At 38.2% G+C, this 19,547-nt stretch overlaps 1 protein-coding gene across 1 annotated transcript; it reads right to left on the reverse strand.

Annotated features, from left to right (window-relative positions):
- Positions 1–357: 357 nt before the first annotated feature.
- On the reverse strand, positions 358–18,884 carry gmip (GEM interacting protein). Its single transcript, XM_057347123.1, has 21 exons — positions 18,568–18,884; positions 16,039–16,123; positions 14,954–15,044; positions 14,782–14,842; positions 11,821–11,946; positions 9,588–9,652; positions 9,347–9,454; positions 8,307–8,387; positions 8,061–8,222; positions 7,833–7,970; positions 7,550–7,740; positions 6,427–6,530; positions 6,246–6,308; positions 6,012–6,101; positions 5,729–5,889; positions 5,381–5,557; positions 4,379–4,516; positions 4,039–4,241; positions 3,641–3,959; positions 2,784–2,886; positions 358–1,357 (listed from the first exon to the last, which is right to left on the reverse strand). The coding sequence occupies exons 1-21, from the start codon at positions 18,662–18,664 to the stop codon at positions 792–794; spliced, it is 3,129 nt and encodes a 1,042-aa protein (XP_057203106.1). The 5' UTR covers positions 18,665–18,884; the 3' UTR covers positions 358–791.
- Between the last annotated feature and the right edge of the window lie 663 nt (positions 18,885–19,547).

The raw sequence follows: 19,547 nt of genomic DNA on the forward strand, positions 1-19,547 counted from the left end.
AGATAATATTTGCCGTTACAAAAACAAATGGTGTTATAGATTTGGAAGAAATGTCACTTTACATCAATTACAGTTTATACTGATATTCCTAGCTGTGGCAATCTAAAAATAGCCTCCCATGCTCGAATACCAACAGTAAGGGATTTTTTACTTTTAAAAGAAGAGCTACAGTGAAATAATTCTTGCTTTATTAATGGTTGGTGATAAAGAATGGCTAATATAAACATTAAGATCTTTTCTGAAGTGATTCGTATGCCCGGTTGTCCGTTAAAGTGGACGCGAGTGTCCAGTGCGCATCGCTTGTGCCATCTAGTGGACAAACAGTGAAACGAGCGCGTTACGTCATACTTTTGATTCATGGTCATAGACAATAAGTGGGTAGATTGGTATTTATTATAAAAGGTTATATTGTTTATATTTAATATTTTTCCTTTCAAAATTGCTAAAGGCAGATGTACGTCAGGTTTCAGGGGTAATCCGTATAAAAGACATTAAACTGAGATTTAAATAATATAAAAGGACCCAAAACCAAGACTGGTAGGTAAAATTTACAAAAACAAGTAGCCTGTTTTTGTTATCATATATTCCATGTTTATCTCACCTTCAAGGGTCAAACATCCATACCATTGTCTGTTTCACAGATAGGCTACAGTATAACTACAGTGCACCTCATATACAGCAAAGCAGGATCAACAAAAAATGTCCAAAACATACAATATTGTCTAAAATGACATTAATTCCAGTGAATTTAAAGAACACTATCAGCGTTTTAGTTCCTTCCAGTAAGAGAGTCAGACAAAATGAAGTTGCTCGCCCTTCCCTGAATCACTGCGTCTCAGCTTCAGTCCAGACAAAACCTTCTGAGCACCTCTCTGCTCTGTGGGACGCCTCCTCAGAGATCGGAACAGGAGCTGCCTCTCTCGGCTCCCTTTGTTGTTGTTGGATTGGTTAGTATTTCTCGTGTCTATTTGGCCCACATTGACCACCTCATCCGATTCTGTCCTTTTAACCCCTCCATGGGGTGCAGTCTGATTCTCAGGGGTGTATCCAGTTTTTTTCTGCAGGCCGGGGGTTTCTGAACTGTGCAGTCGGCAGAGGGGTTTCATTGGACTTTGGGGTTCAGGGGAGGAGCTGCGACTGCTGTCTGCACTTCCCAATAAAAGTCCTTTCCTGCTTGCGGCATTCTCCTCCTCCATTGACAGAGATCTCGTTGTATGTGATTGTGCTCCTGCAGAGCCCTGCCTGTTGTACTTCACCGGCTGTCTGCTGAAGTGAGCCCTCGATTGAGTTTGCAAGTGATTCTCTGCAGAAAGCTCCAGATGCCCCTGAGGAGATGCCGTAGCCCTCATAGCCAGGACTAGAAGAGAAAGAAAGTACAAATTACACTGAAAAAAAGCATTCTTGCTTAAAACGTTTGTTTTATTGTGTCGTATCTTATGAATATCTAAACATTCTTAAATCAAGACTCATATTTTTGAGTGACCCAAGATATTAAGTCTTAAAAAATAGAAGAATAAGGAAGTTTATGTTAAAAATAAGTTGTACAATTTTTTTTTTCTTCCATTGCTCCAAAACTCTGGAACTCTCTTCCCTATGATATCAGACATTCAAAATCTTTTAATGTTTTTAAAGCTTCTCCTAAAACCTAATTTAGCTTATATGTGATTAAAGTTTTTTTAGGCCTTCATTTCTTATATATATTGTTTTATTGTGTTTTTCTTTCTTTTGTTATCATTTTTTTCTCTTGTTATCATTTTATCATCAACTTTGTACTTTTTTCTGTGTAAAGTGCTTTGAGAAGTAACATTTAAAGGCACTATATAAAATAAAGTTTATTATTATTATTATTAATAAAATCTTTCAAAGGGGTAGGAAAAATGAACTTTAGATAAATATACTAAAAATAAACTTGTTTATATCTTTATTAAGTACTTATTTTTCTTACCCCATTGTAAGATTTTTTTCTTGTTTTAAACAAACTCACTTAATTTTCATTGTCAGAAAAGTTTATTTCTTAAGGGACAGGTCACCCCAAAGAACAATTCTGTCATCATTTACTCACTCTCGAGTTGTTCCAAATCTGTAAGAATATCTGATGATAACAGAGAAAGATATTTGGACAAATGCCTGTAACCAAACAGTTCTTGGCCACCATTGACTACCAAATGAGGAAATAGTCAAAAGTGCCACAGAACTGTTTGCTTTCCAACATTCTTCAAAATATCTTCTTTTGTGTTCAACTGAACAAAGAAATGTATAAAGCCTATTATAATAGTCAATGGTGGCCAAGAACTGTTTGGTTACTGACATTCTTCAAAATATCTTTCTATGTGTTCATCAGAACAAAGACATTTATACAGATTTGGAACAATGGGAGGGTGAGTAAATGATGACAGAATTATTATTTTTGGGTGAACTGTTCCTTTAAGATATCGTGCTTTTCAAGAAAATGCATCTTGACTTATGAATTTGTAGATATTTGTACTAAAAAACCAAGACAGAAATACTAAAACATTCATTTTTTACAGTGTAGACATTCCTTCATCCTTGTATAAAATATATATACAAAAACCTTTGATAAGTTTAGTTTTATCAATTTGCTTGTATATATTGCAGTGTAAAAATCCATTTTAACACCAATTCCAGGTTTATTTGCTCGATCAAAAAAGCATTGCATCAGGATGAAAAATTGTGATTGGTTGCTTGGCAGTGACACAAAAAATACAGAGAGCAAAAGGTTTGCGCAAGCAGACAGTTAAAGGTCTTTGAAAAGAAAGCCCTACCTGCTCTGCCATTGGCCTCTGGGCTCAGCTGATCCATTGCCTCATTGGACGATGACTTGTCAGAAATATAACCCTCGCTTGAATCTCTCTTGAGAGTGCGATTCTGTTAAAATCATACACATTCTGAATGTAAGGTGACTAGAGAGCCAATATGGCAGACGTAAACAATTTAGATTTTGTAAATCAATTGTCAATTCATTTAAATGAAGATTCATGATAAAAGGGCTATATCACAGGACCATAACCACCACAGACATTAGTCTGGGTCATTCACTATATATACACATTTCATCAGTATATTGTCCCCTTAAACATGTGGGAACTATGATACATCGTAGTCCTATAACATAAGAATCCTTAAGAATCTGCAAATAATATTTATTGTGCTTTGCGGTTCTATGTTTTGTAGAAAGTGTTTTGAATCTTACTTAACTTTGAGTTCTGTTTTGGTTCTTGCTAATCCAAAATGCTCAAGTTTATATGATTATAAACTATTCCAGTTAGAATATGAGTGTAGTAAATATGAGTGTAGTAAACAATCTGGTGTGGAGCCCAGCGCTGGCCTAACTACATCGCAGTGCGACGTGTTAAAAGCACACGTACACAAAAGCAAGCCCCATAATCTCCCCAGAATAAGCGTTTAATCCTTCCAGGTCTTTCCACGGGCATGATGGGACAATTAAAGCACGCAAGCAGCACAAGAACAGCACAAACCACATGAGCGCGTCCACCTGAGGTGAGCTTTTATCATCGTCATGACAACAGCCAGCTTAAAGCACACACGGCTAACATTAAGCAGAGTGAGGCTAATGTTTGTTTGAGGGAAAGTTAGAGGTATTTAGAATCTCATCGCATACCTCCAGCGAGCATGGACGTTCTCTGGACGAGGCTCCGGGGTCCTGAGAGGAGGGGGGGAGGGGGCAGGATGCTCTGGGCGGGGTTTCTGGAAGAGGTGCCGTGGGGGCTGGTGGAGGGGGTGTGCTGGATCTGGTCACGGGACCGAAGATTTTGTCATAGCGGGAGATCATGAACTCCACCAGAAGGGCCTGGTAGCTGGTTTCCAGAAGCGCGACCATCGATACGTCCCCCGACACAAGGGGGCGCAAAAGAGTGGGGCCGAAAATGATGCCCAGATTTCCAGGGGACATTTTGTTATCTTCATAATGTTCTGCGACCCTGAAGAGAAAACATGAGGGGGATTAGCACTGATTTAAGACGTGATTTAGATGATTTTTTTGTTGGCAAAGTTTGGTACTTGTTTAAGTGGGCCATCATGTGCTGCACAGTGATGAGGTTGCACTGAGGTAATCGTCCTGTAAGATCTCGGAGTTTACAGACAATACTCTCCACAATCCCAGCAGACTCGGCAACATGGTCCTTCTCACTCAGCCTCTGAATCTCTTTACCCATGTAGATGAAGTCGTTGTAGAGGTCAAAGGTGAGTAATGGCTCTGGAAGCTGAGGAAGTGAAAGACGGTTTGTTTTTTCCTTGTGAGGGGTTTTAAACATTTTATATAATAATGATAATAAAAACAACTTAAACAATTAAAAGAAGTGCCTCTGTTTAATTATAATTTGAACAAAAATTGTTTTACCTCTTTGAAAAAATGCTTGAGAACAGAGGTGATGTCATGTGGTGAGAGGTCACTAAGGTCAACTTGGTCTTTCTGGATCTCAAAGGCCTGACATAACTTGAGTATCCGAGGTTTGGAGCCACTGATTCTGTACACACCCTGAGAGAATAAGAAAACAAAAGAATAAAACTCAACAAATTTTAGTTTTGATTGCGTAAAACTTGAGACCATGGTAGGGTGTTGATGTTGTGTTGCAACAATGTTTTGCATTGTTATTGGTCCAAGTCAAAACTGACCAATAAGGAGCCACATGTGCAGCAAACTGATGGTGCAACTGTGACTCCGGCAACTTGAGTTCAAATCCCAGCTGGAGGTCCTGTGCCCGTCCTGCACCTCTGTCTCTACCCTATACTTTCCTGTCATATGTCTCTACTGTCCTGTCCAAATATAGGTATAAAAGCACCCCCCCAAACAAACATTTTTTAAAACATGTATATTTTAATAAACAATTTTGGAAGCAGCAGTGGTAGTGTGCCGATTTTTGTGCTTTTTTAATAGTGAAGTTTTTGGCTGATCGTGCACCTGCCTAAAGTTTTTATGGATTTGCACATTCTTTAAAGTTGCATTGCTGTCATTTCATAACAGCGAGAGGAGAGGAGGACCAAAAGGAGAGACTTTATAAAACCGTTATTCCATATACAGTATGTAGCACGGTTTCATCAAATAAAACACAGCAAATAAAATGTAATGATATTAATAAAAAATAAATTATTGTTCCGCCAAACAATGTAGATCCTCAGAAACATAAACAACAAAGCGGTTGCCAAGCAACACAGACGCGCATGCAGTGGCGCAGTGATACTTATGTGAAGTGGTCAGCTGTACGTTTTTGAGAATTTAACAACGGCTTATCACATGGCACAACCAATCAGAATCAAGAACCAGAACTAAATGTGATACAGAACAATGGGCGTTTTTCGACCGGATAAGTTCAAACCTTCTTTTTGTATCTGTATTTTATACCTGGACGGTGAGAGCCCTGCTCTCGATCTCTTCAGTGCAGCGAAGGACAACGAAGGGCACAGCATCTGGGCTCTCTCTGGGCAGCAGGGCGAACTCCATCCCGAAGATGAAACCTCTCCTGTGCTCACACTCCATCTGGCACACCTCCAGGCACTTCCTGTGGACTGCAAGGCCACACTGACAGGAAAGGAGCAACAGTCAAATCACTGCGTTTCTGCTTTAATCATAGCTGACAATTTGATCCATAGCAACACTTTTCCCTTTCCCACCCCTCTGAAATAAAACGAAACTTCCTCGAGTAGTTCGAACCTACAATCTTGCAGTTCAGAACCACCAAGCAAGGCTCACCTCCTCACACTCAATCCCATTCACCAGGATGTAGTTGTCACATTGCTTGCACTTGACCATCTTGCTCTTCATCTTTCTCAGTCTGTGAGTCAAAGCGGCACGTGACGCTGTTCGCGGTTTACCCAGCGTTCCGTTGCTGTCGGCTAAAGTCTCCTCGCTCTCTACACACACAAAGTCAACAGTGAGATTTACAGCTTTTAAAAACTGTCCGTTTGTTGAAAGAGTAAAACAAATGTTTACTTTTCAGTACTAGAAGCATTTGTGAAGAAAAAGCGTCTCATACCGGCTTCTTGCGGTGCATCTTTCTCATCGAGGTCGTCTGAAGACATGGTTCCTGTGGAGGAGGCTTTGGGCAGCTTACGGTTCCCATGAGCTTCAGGAAATCCACGCAAACACATTAGGAACTCAAATCAAATGTGTTTGACATTTTAAGCTGATGCTCAAATTTGAACTCATAGGCCAACCAATAGAATCCATCTCAAGGCATGTATAAAGTTGGCTGTGGTGATTCTCTCACCTGGACTGGACAGAGATTCTGAACTTCCTCCCTTGCTGTCACTGTCACTGTGACCAGGCCGTCCTGTACATCAACACATCACATGATCAGATGCTCTAGTAGTGATCTTAACTATGACACGTCAAGATTGTTTTACAGTACAGTATGTGTTCCTGTATTTTTGACTGAAAGACAGACATACTTCCGTCTACTAAACTGCTGCTGTATTTCAAATCATCTGGTAGCGCATATGAATCTTGGAAACTCGGAGCACTGCTTGGTTTACGCTTGCCTGTTGGTGGGGATCTGGGAAAATGAAACAAACAACGTTAAAGTCCCCGTGAACCGGAAGTTGCGATCGTTTTTACTTCCGTATTCAGACACATTTCCGATTGAAAAGGAATTTCAAAGGAGAAAATTAGTGGCTTGCGTTTTTTCACTGCAAATTGATTGGATGTGTAAAAACAGCTGTTGCATTTTGAAATGAAACTGGCAGCAGACTGACAGTTGAAGGGGAGGAGCTAACGAATGCTCCGCCCAAGCCGTCTAATTTACGTCATTTGAGATGGATAGTCATATCAGGGCGGAAGTGCATTTTCAGATTTTAACTGAAGATTATGAGGGTACATGAATTAAAAAAGAAAATGACCCACATTGATAAGCTATTTACTATAAACGCTGCAATATTTCATGAAAAAAATAAGAATTGTCATTTTTAATTTCACTGGGACTTTAATGAAATGTATATAATGAGAAGATGCAGTGGTATTGGTATCATACTGTATATAACATCCTAGCAAATTTCATATTTTAAAACGACTTCGTCATCGATAACGAAAGCATTTATACGATTGTTCTCCGGAGAAACCCGAATGAGAGATGGCTGGATAAGTGATGTCACTAAGGTGACTCCTCCCACTGGCGTTCAGTCTAAGCAGCGAGTGGATCTGAAGGACTTGTTTACATTCATCACATGCTTGTGATACCAGTAAGACACGATGCAATAATGGAAAATACAGAAACTGTCAGGCAAACTGTAAACAAGTTCGCAGCTCACAACGCTTGCCCCGCCTCCAGGGTCTTCTGATTGGCCCACTATTCTGGAACTGACATTAATGAGCGGCACTGCGTGTAAAAGTTAAAATGATTTTAAATTGTCCTAAAAATGTGTCGCTGGTGCGAGACGCTACAAAAGACACATCGAGCGTGCGTTTACATAGAAAACAATGACAAAGAAGTGCAATTGAACAACATGCAATTACAAAAAAAATGATTGATGAAAATGATGATTGATGAAAATGATGTTTCAGTCTTGTTTTTCTCACCTCTTGCCCAGGGGGATGAATTCCTGAAATATGAAGTTCTGAAGAGGTTGGCCAGATAGACTCTTCCCTGAAATGTACAGCAAGTAGGGTTCTCCTGCATCACAGGGCCTGCAGGTCAACTCCAAGTTCAGGTAACCCAGAGGAACCGACTCAGTCTGTTGCCGCTGGAAGTAAAACATGTTCACTGTTGCCTGTGAGGAGAATGAAAACCAACAGATCCATAAAAAAGTCAATACATCTCTGTAGATTACTATAAATGGGTCTTCTGTAAAGATGTCCCAACCTCTTTTAACACCGTGTCTCCCTGGCAGATGAGCTTGCGAATGTGGACGATGATTCTCTGCTTCACCTTCTCCAGCTCTTCTTGATGGTAGTTCGCATCACATACACACTGTCTGTACAGCATCTCAGCTTCTGTAACCTGAACCGGAGCAAATCGCAGACGTCAATAACAAATCATGGAAACTATAATGATAAAAACACGTTTACATGTTTGTTTTAATATTTCGACCTTGGATTTGGCATCATCTCTAGACTTCCTCCTCTTGTCCAGGGTCTTGTTACCTCCTGTTTCCTCTTCAGCTTTGGCCGTCATGGCTTTGGCTTTCTCCAGTTCCTCGCAGCGCTGCACGTATTGCTGCCGTGCTCTCTTCAGCGCAGACACAGCATCATGCTAATGCATGACACATTACACACCATTATGAGTAATGCTGGTCACAACAGATGCACATATAATGACCACAAGGCAAAAACTGACCATTCTCTTCTGCTCTTTTGACCACTGCTCCTTAAATTCTCGCCGCCACTTGTCGATTTCGTTCTTCTTGGCCGAGAGAGCCTATTGAATGGAACATCCAAGCCCATAAAATCTCATTTTATAAAACACAAATGTAATAGCAACTGTTATAATTTAGCATGACTCGAATTTGAAAAATAGCATTTTATCAGTCGACTTTTGAGGTTTCACCCTGAGATGCTTTTTAAACAGTATTGAAGGAGTTCCCACCTATTCTGGGCTCTCATTGGTTGTTTTTAGGGATGCACGATAAATTATCGACCATATCGGTATCGGCTGATAAATGGTCATTTTTAATGTTATCGGTATCGGCCGATAATAAAATTTAGGCTGATATATTATAGCCGATAAATCATTTCCTCTGGTTAAACTTCTTCAGCTGCACGCTGCTCACAGTTTAAATACATACTATCTTTCTCTCGTGATCATTCACTTACCGCTATTAGCAAAACATTGTTGATGTAGTTACAGTATGTATGAATGTGTATATTATATGAACAAAAGCATATCGTTTGAATCAGACTGCTGTCTGAATGCTTTCTGTCTTGAGACCTGTTAGACTTGTGGCTATTAACATTTTTCTGGGTTGCTCTGGAAGAACATCTATAATTTGTTTATTCAATAAAAAATATACCAGAAAGGTTTGAAGGTTAAAGAATCTTTAACTAGTGTAAAGTAGACTTGGTACATGATTTTCAGGGGGAAAAGAGAACAACGGTTACCTTGTTTTCTGCAGTCAATGTTTTCAAAGCAGTTGTCCACTTTTTGCCTTTTGTTAGATACTGTATATCGTTCAATTTATCGGTTATCGGCTTCCAATGTTAAAAAATGATCGGTTATCGCTATCGGTCAAAATTTACATATCAGTGCATCCCTAGTTTTTATTATTCAGTACCAAGTCTTCCACTTCCACAGCAAACATTGTGTTTTTCAAAGAAATGCAATCAATACATACATCACATTTCTTAAGTTTCAGACTACAGTTGAGATGGATGCAGTACCTGATAGCAGCGCTGTTGCAGGAGTTCGGCTGTATGTTTGGCTGTCGTGCTGCTCCTGAGATCGTGATCCATGGCAAGGGTATAGATTTGTTGCAAAGGCATCATATCCTACGGAGTGTACCCAGAGAAATGCATTAGTGTGGCTAAGTGCGAAAACACATTGCTCATTGCAAAAGAGCAGAACACAGCAGTTGTATTATATGGGTTGTAGTATACAGTAGGTGCACACATGCATTTGTACCTGTTGAGCGATGCATGATTTGGCTGCATCTGCCTCTCTCATAATACTCTTTGCAAACTCCTGCTCTGTAAACAAGCAATAAGATTTTCAGAATTCTATAACACGCAGAATATCACACAGTAATATTCATCAGGGTGTATCTTATCATTTGCTCATAGCAACATTCGTGTGGAAGAAAGACTGTAGACTGAAAGAAGTTAAAGAGATAGTTCACCCAAAAATGAAAATTCTGTCATCATTTATTCGCCCTCGTCATTTCAAACCTGTATGACTTTCTTTCTTCTGCAGAACACAAAAGAAGATATTTTGAAGAATGTAGGTAACCGAACAATGGCGGTGCCCTTCACTTCTGTTGTATGGACACAAAACCAATGCAATTCAATGGGTGCTAGTTAACAATATTCTTCAAATTATCTTCTTTTGTGTTCTGTGGAGGAAAGAAAGTCATTCAGGTTTGAAATGAAAAGAGGGTGAGTAAATGATTGGGTGAACTATCACTTTAATGCTTATAAATAAATATCGAATGGAAAATACAGTTGCCTGAAAGAGTTTGTATCTGTATGACAGCTGCTCAACAGAGTGCCGCTAAATATCAATAAAACAGAGAGGTGACATAACATTATTGGAAAAATGACACATTGAATTTTTCATGGACATAAACGCTGAGAACTGTTGTTTTCAGAAATTCTGCACAGTATTTTTAATAAAATAAATTGTTGTTGATTCACTATCTATTATGGATGTTTGTCCTCATATCTCTGCCGTTCAGAAAATAAACCTGTGACCTTGCGTTGCTTGACCATACTTTAATAACTGAGCTACACGAATGGTGTCTCACCCACAATTGTTAACCAAAACCACCCTCACTTTCCAGCTGTGACCATATAAATAATCGTTCTTGTAAATTATCTCTCAGTAGTGGGTAACAGGCCAAATTTAGCACCGTGAATCGGAAGTTGCGATCATTTTTACTTCCGTATTTTGATGCATTTCCGAGTGAATTGGAATTTTGAATGAGAAACAGTGGGGGCGTGGCTTTCGTCTTTCTCTGCGATTTGATTGGATGTATAAAACAGCCGTTGCATTTTGAAATGGAACTGGCAGCAGACTGACAGTTGAAGGGGAGGAGTTAACGGATGCTCCGCCCAAGCCGTCTAACTTTCGTCATTTAAGACGGATTGTCATTACAGGACGGAAGTGCATTTTCAGATTTTACCTGAAGTTTATGAGGGCACACGATTTTTTAAAAGAGAATGACCCACATCGATCAACTATTTACTATAAAACGCTGCAATATTTCATGAAAAAATAGGTATTGTAATTTTATATTTGTATTTTAATGTACACTACCAGTCAAGAGTTTAGGATTAAAAACTATGAAATAATACAAATGTAACTTAATATAAATAAATATACATGTTATCGTACTGTACAATTTGTGAAAATGTTTTTTGTGTGTGTGTTTTATCAACCAGCTTTTTGAAGTATCACCTTGAGATGCTTTTATACAATATTAAGGGAGTTTTCACTTATTCTGGGCTCGTAATGGCTTTTTCTTCATTATGTAAAGTCATGCATTTCAAAGACATTTTTAAATATTTTTTTTGTTTTCTAATGAACGAAATTATACACAATTACACACTTATAAAATATTATAAAATTGAAAGGAATAGCTCACCTTCTAGCATTATTTACATGCCCTCTTGTCATTTTAAACCTGTGTGACTTTTTTTTCTTCTGCAGAACACAAAAGAAGATATTTTGAAAAATGTCGGTAACCAAAAACCGTTGATCTCCATTGACTTGCATTGGTTTTGTGTCCATACAATAGAAGTCAATGGGGACCAACGGTTTTTGGTTACAATCATTCTTCAAAATATCTTCTTTTGTGTTCTGCAGAAGAAAAAAGTCACACAGGTTTAATATGACAACATGGTGACTCTTTACAGGGCTAAGCTGCAGAGCTCAACCCTCCACTAGGGGGAGTTATGAGAGACGTGTGTAAAAGCTCACTATATCCTATTAAAGGTGCTGTTGAGCACACACTCTAACAAATCCAATATTAGACTGTTGTTTCCAAGAAAAACTCTTTTGACTTTGCTTTCAGCGAGAAAGATCTATCCTTCCATCCAAACAAACCCATCCTGGACCTAAGTTCATCACAACACAAGATTCTCCAACTGAGGCAGGATCATACTGAAAGAAACCACAAACCAAACATAAAAACACTCACCCAGGCTGATTCTTTTGTCCATCCAGGTCAGCAGGTCCTTGGCGTAGCGGCACCACATTTTGGTGTACCCTAGGGCGAGTTCCACGCCACCCTCGCAGCGGCAGAGGGTGAGATCTGGATCCTGGGCTGAGAGGGAATACATGAGCATCACCTCTCCTTTTACATTACTCGATCTGTCTGAACTAAACCCAGATGAGAGCTGAGAGATGCCTCATAAGCTAATTCCATTACTCAAGAGATAAATCTCCTTCATCCTCAAAGGATGCCAAAATTGAACACGAAAAACTAGTTTTAGTCCAAAAACACAACTATTGGAAGAAAATCCTTAAATGTGAAAAAAAAACTGTCTAAGGTTTAAGAAACGAGTCCATCCGAGCATCTTGTGTATCCATATGGTGGTCAAAGAGAATCCTGTTACGTCCACCCACAATATTCCGGATTGGTAATTCAATATCCATGTAAAATCTCTGTTTAAGGAGCTGTTCAATAGTGCCCATAATGCACAGAGAACGAATCACTTCACCCTCCCTCTTGCTGTCTCCTCCCTGTTTCAATATATACTAAAATCTCATCAAAACATCAGTGCACACATTTTCTCTATCAATCGTCCAGTGCTGTATATAATGGCGTGACCGCCACTGTCAGTCCTCTCTCTCTCTGTGTATTTTTGGTTCAGAGGGGATGGGAAATAATCCAGGAGGATAGTATATAGCAGACACAGTAAAGTCATGGTCTTTAGATTAGGGTGGGGTTTACTTCCTCACGAACAGGCTGAGAAATAGCTTTGATTCAGATAACCACATTATTCATTAAATCTCTTTTTAAAAACTATTATATCTTACATATTGTGTCAATGTACTACCAGTGTGTGATCAGATCTGAAACCGTGCTCAACCGCGTACAGTATCAATGTAGATAAACTCAGTTAACCTCATTACACAAACACTACTGTTAATGATTTCCCAAAACTACACAGAGACTCAAAAAAATAAAATAAATAAAACAAATAATTATGAAAAAAACACAACGTGTCTTGGTGAATTTCACTACTTTTTACAGTAATGGGATTTTGGCAACACTGCACTGTAAAAAAACATATTGCACATACTGATTTCTCCTATATTTTTGAAATATGCTAAAAAATGTCAAATGGGTGTAAAATGACATGAAAAACATGTAATTTTACGTTACAAAAACTTGTGTTTTACTATATTTTTCTAGCGTCCCAGCCGACGGAATATTACAGTTTTTAAAGGATTTTTTTACATTTAGTAATCTCAGTCATTTTAGCTTGCTATTTTATATTTAAACCAGCAGTGAGCTATTGTAACTTATAAAATGAATCAAAATGGTTAAGCTTATTTTGATGAGTAAAAACATTTATAAATGTAAAATAGTTTAAAAGTTTTTTAATGTTAAAACAGACTTGTCAAGCCAATTTGTACATAAAAATATAAGACATAAAAAAAATCATAGTTTGTTAGTTCATTGTGCATTAACTAATGTTAACAGTTACATCTTTTGATTTTTAAAACGCACTAGTAAATGCATAGTTTATGTTAACCAATGCACACAACACTGTAAAAAATTCACCAATTTCAGCTGCCTTAAATTTTTTAAGTCAATTCAAATTAGCTTTATGAGTCAATTGAACTTAATTATATTGAACTATAATTGTAAGTTTGTCTGTTTGATTTAGCTTAAACATTTAATGAAGCTGTTTAACTGAAGTTTTTACGGTTTTTGTACAGTGAACCTTACTGTAAAGTGTTACCGGGATTTATTTCCCACATTATATACTACAGCGATAAATTATGATGCCCATAAATCATACTGGGTCCCAAAAGAGTCCAAACATTGCAAACATCACTTCTATTTTTACTCTGATTTTGGAGTCAAGTATGACCGGTTGTTAAGTGTATGGCTGAATTATTCAATCTCTAAGAAACTCCCGAACTGTCCTGTCATATTCCGTCCATTTGTCTAATTATAATCAGACCGCCCACAGTGCGGGTTGAACTGGGCTAAGAAGGCCGATTGTTAATGCCATAAAATAAAGGGAGGATGCTGAAGTTTGTCACAGGGAATAAAGTTGGTTTGTTTTATGTGTGAAAGCGAGTGATAATCAGAAAGGTTACTGAGAGGATGTTTTAGTTAAACTTTGAGTGTTAGTCTAATCCTTAATCACACCCGCAAACGGCTCTGTTCACAGGCCAGATCAACCCAGACCATCAAGCAAAGTAACTGACGTCAGTATCAATGTCACACAGCACGGCCATCACCTGCCTTTCTCATAATATTGTATCTTCTGCTACTTCAGCCACACTCTCTCAAGCTTCCTCTATACATTTTAATATAAAATCTTGATATATTTTAATTTTAAGAAAGTTCATTTATCTTTCCATCCTCATTTTAAGTCAAAACTACAGTTGGAATTCTAACCCCTATCCCTAACATTTAATCTTTATTGTGCTTCCATTTATCCATCCATTTTTGAGACAATGTGAGACAGTCCAGCAGGGCAAACAGAGCAGCTGTCTGTCGGTTTAATCTGCTCTCGAACCCCCGTCCCGCGCTAATCTTGTTAGTGAGAATCAATCATTCCATGCGGCTATTATACGTAAACAGTGTGGGTTTGTGACATGACGCTTCCTCTCCAAACAGTCATTTTTGCTTTGATTTGTTTTTCTCACATCTAATTTGTTAAATGATCGGACCATACAGTAACTTCACGTTTCACACATCAATGCATGATTTTACCATCATTGTGGGGGCAGTAACAGGCATTCTGATCCCTTGAAATGTATAGGAGGAACATGACCAACACATGACCTCTGTATACATCCACCATTACATCTTTATAAACCTGATGCTTGTTTTATTCTAAGGCCAAAGTATCAGCATTTTCAACCTTTCACCAATCTTTTAGAACACACAGACAAGGCCCTAAAAGATATTTACCATTTGTGCCGACATAGCTCTCCTCACTTTTTTGGCAGATTGTTGCGAACTCATCATCTCCCTGGAAAGAATACAGTTTTTAACATTATACACCATGACAAGCCTTATGAATTATTAGTTGGGAGACACTGTTAAACTGTGTGAAAGACATAAATCATGAATGATTTCTCACTGTTATATCGTCCAGGTCAGTGTTCAGTGTGGTATCTGCCGAGATGTCTGCTATAGACAATGAGTCTGAGTCGAGCAGCTCATCCACAGTCCTGAGGAATTACACCAACACATGCAAAGATATTAACCCTCCTGCTAAACCCAAAGCCACACTGACATTTGAAATCATATAATTAAACACTTGTGGGATCAATACAACCCCACACATTAAAGGTCCAGTGTTTGAATTTTAGCGTCATCTAGCGGTGAGGTTGCGAATTGCAGCCAATGGTTCATTCCACCCCCCCTTTCGAAGCACTATGGTGGCTGACACATCACTAAGATGTCTTAAAGTTTTTGCTTCTTTGCCGAAGGAGATAACATATTTACAAAACGCTCTGTAGAGCAGTTTGTCCGTTTAGGGCTACTGTAGAAACAACATGGAGAATTCCATGTAAGGGGATCCGCGGTGTATGTAGATAGAAATAGCTCATTCTAATAAAAACGCTTCATTATGTAAGGTCTTTATACACATCTGAAGACATAGTTATCTCAATTATATTGCTTTTCTCTCAATAGATCCTCTAAATATTACACACTGGACCTTTAAAATATTTCTAACATTGACACACAACAGGAGGTTTAAAGTCCCAGTAAAAATAAAAAATTACAATGCTTATTTTTTTATGAAATATTGCAGCGTTTATTGTAAATAGTTTATCAATGTGGGTCATTCTCATTTTAAAAATCGTGTGCCTTCATAAACTTCAGTTAAAATCTGAAAATGCACTTCCGTCCTGTAATGACTATCCATCTCAAATGATGTAAATTAGACGGCTTAGGCGGAGCATCCGTTAACTCCTCCCCTTGTCAGTCTGCTGCAAGTTCCATTTCAAAATACAACGGCTGTTTTTATACATCCAATCAAATCGCAGAGAAAACGAAAGCCACGCCCACTATTTTTCTCATTCAAAATTCCATTTCACTCGGAAATGCGTCAAAATACGGAAGTAAAAACGATCGCAACTTCCGGTTCACGGGGACTTATAAACCTCTTGTATAGAAACAACGGCTGATTGAAATATTCACAAGAGTAAATTCACATACGAGCATGTTAGTGACAGGTTCATACTGGCGTCAAAATCACGTAATATCTCACTGTAGCGCTTTGTTTCAGAGGATCGGCAACCATCTGTAAAAAGATATGAAAGGTAAAGGTTTAAATTGAATTGAAATGTTTGTGCTTCAGAACAATAACATAATCACATGCACATGATGAGTTGCAACATCCAATGGTCTACTAAAATGACTTAAGTTAAATATGGCATGACAATGACTTTAAAAATTCCACCAAAATACCACAGTTACCCTTGTGAAAATGAACCATGCTTTAACTATAGTGGACCATAGTAACCACAAATTGGTCCCACCACACAAACCAAAGTTTACCTAATGTATTTCTTTGTAAAATCATGGTAATAACATATAAATCAATCTGCAAAAAAAAAAAAAAACATGGTTATTACATTTTTACTATGATAAAACTATGCTTCTGCTACAGATATTGATATAACAATGCATCATGTTGTCTATTGGTTTGAATATGGATTTGAGTTTTTATGTCAGAAAGTCCAAATGCTTATTAGAAGGAAATCCTTTATAATCTATGACGTTACAGTAATAACAATAATTGCACTGTAGTTTTTTAGTTGTTACCGTGGTAAATAGTCGGGGCGGGGCATTGCCGTACATTTAAAAAACGATGAAGAAATGTGCAAAAACCACTAATGACACCATGTGCATTTGACATCAGGACAGGAAGTCACATGATCATAGTTCACACAAATGCTACAGTAGGTGACAATAAATAAAAAAATCACGAGAATATAAGATACACTGGATTGTGTTCATCTGCAAAATAAGAACTGTAAAACAATTACACAGAAATTAATAGCAATTTCTGGAGCATTTAATTACAGCATGTTAATCATTTTGCTGTTCGTTTGAACTCTGGTGGTTGAAAACTTCTTGTGTGTCAAGTGCAGCAAAGCTTTGAGCTTGTAGTCTTGTAGTTCTATGACTCTGAACATAATACACATGTGCCACCTGAACACTGCATTTAACACACAGAAGTGCCACCGCCAGTCTCCCTCTTTTTCTTTCTCTGTGTGACATGCTTCATTTAGGTCAACCACATCCTGTCTCGGTTTTTGTAACATGCTGTGCTACAGGCACAATGTGGACTTGTTTTTGATTAAAAAGAATCCTTCACGACCGTGTGAATGACACGGGCAGATTTCTCCATTTTGCTGCTTACTTGAAATGTCCCGCAAAACCGTATCAAGAACATGACGGCAGTTACACTGTAAGACATTATGTATCAATATTACTATAGCAATAGCAAAATGATAAAATGTTTAATGTAATATACCAGTTAAAAATAAGAAGTGCTGTAGCAATAACAAATCATTTGCATGGGCCGAATACCGGTTTCAAGGTATACCGAGGTTTAAAAGAGTTAAGGTTTCAAAACCACAAAAATTTTCTGTGATACCGTTTCTAAGGTATGAGCTGTGTTTACAGAAAAATAAATAATTAAATCATGTAATTCAATGTTTGATGTTTATATCTCTAATATGTATGACAAAAGTATATATTTTTTGAAAGAATATTGTAATTTTAAGGCTTTATTCTTACCTGACACACATGTTCTATGTTGGTTAAAAATGAAATGTATTGTGTCCAGTTGAAAAGTTGTTTTTTGTATACAGAGATATTTGGAAATAACACATTTTAGTGTTTTAATAGCTGGCGAAACTGTGGTATTTTTGATTAAGGTAATTATACCATCTCAAATCTCAAAACATCCGCAGAACACAAAAGAAGATATTTTGAAGAATGTTGTTAACTGGCCCCCATTACTTGCATTGGTTTCGTATCCATACAACAGAAGTGAATGGGGTCCAGTGCTGTTCGGTTAGCAACTTTCTTCAAAATATCTTCGTCTGTCATACAGGTTTAGTAGGAAAAGAGAGTAAGTTAATGATGACAACATTTTCTTTTTTGGGTGATCTCTTGAGTTGTACTGACTAACTCCCAAAAGTTGAGATAATTTTGTCAAAACAAATAAACTGGACAAATCAATTGCATTAACATAGTATATTAAGTTTAGTTGACTACAATCAAACAATGTTTTACTAAATGGTTTCAAAATCATAGCAATACAAACAGTATCCTGTTGTCTTACGTTTTAGCACCATTGATGTTTGAAACATTATGGGTGTGTGTTTTATTCACAATAAACCTTAATACATCTTTATATATGTTGGATTTGTACGTTTGTCGAACACAGGAAAACTTCCTTGAGATGCAACTTTTCTGCAAAGGTTAAATGAGCAAGACAGGAAGTGCTCTGATGGTGCTTTCACTGAGAGACTATTGCCATGCTACACAAACACAAAGATGCACACACACGCACAGAGAACAGGAACAAATGCAACTGAACTCCTAAAATACACACATTCAGCAGAAAGCTTTGCCACAGTTTATATAAGATTACTCAACAAACATTAGGACTATTCCATGCAAATCTGGAAAGATTGCACGCATTTTCTCTCAGTGTTTGTTGTAACTCACCCTGACTTTTTGGTGGTCTTAACTTTGCCGTCTCCAGCGTCTCCTCCATTGAGTCCTCTATCTCAGAACCGCCTGCATACAAGGAGCTCATCGTCATCCAGCAGTTACTCCATCCAACCCACTGAAGAACGATGCGGTCAGAACGTGCCCGAGGCCCAGCAGAACTGGGTCAGCCCTCACCTCTCTTCAGACATGGACGTAGGACAATGAGAAGCTGTTGTGTTTGATAACTCTGCCCTCTCTTCTCTCACAGCACCAACTTCTCTTCCTCTAAAGCGGTGCTTGGCCAATGCTCTTTCATGATCATATGAGGAGGAAGTGTGTCTCACTATCACTCTCAGACACACCTAACACCCACAACTTCTGCTACAGCATGAGAGATTGCGTGTCATTTGTCGCTATCGTGTTTTTGGTGATCTTAGTAAGCGGATGAACGTCTGAATCAGAATATACTGCTGCATCTTGAAAACATCTAGAGCATGTAAATCACTTTGTACTGCAACTTTAGTTTCTTCTTATTTCAAAATATCACCGATGTCACTGAATTCCACATCCAGTGGATTCCGGTGGAGCTGGTACGCGCTATTATGCAATAAAAACTCTTGAAGTGTTAGTAAATGATGCAGAAATCTTAGTTGTTGCATTCAGCCAATGACATTTAAACGCATTGCGGCACCTCCTGCTGGTTGATGTGAGTTAGAGACAGGAAGAGCATCAGATCAGAGGGCTGACCTGATATAACTCACTGAAGACTGACTCACGAAGATCTCGAGGACAAACATCTCACTTCCACATGACACAATACAACACTGAGAGGGACTCTTTTCACTGAGAACACTTTTAGATTGCCCTCTCTTAGGACACTGCCATATTTAGCATGTTTCCTTTGTTTTGGTTGAAACAGTGATACAAAGGTACACAAAAGTGCAATCTGTTGTATGGACTATACAGTATATGCTGTATATCCACCAGTCTGGATT

The sequence above is a fragment of the Triplophysa rosa genome, linkage group LG11 (genome assembly GCF_024868665.1).
Source record: "Triplophysa rosa linkage group LG11, Trosa_1v2, whole genome shotgun sequence".
Classification (NCBI taxonomy): Eukaryota; Metazoa; Chordata; class Actinopteri; order Cypriniformes; family Nemacheilidae; genus Triplophysa; species Triplophysa rosa.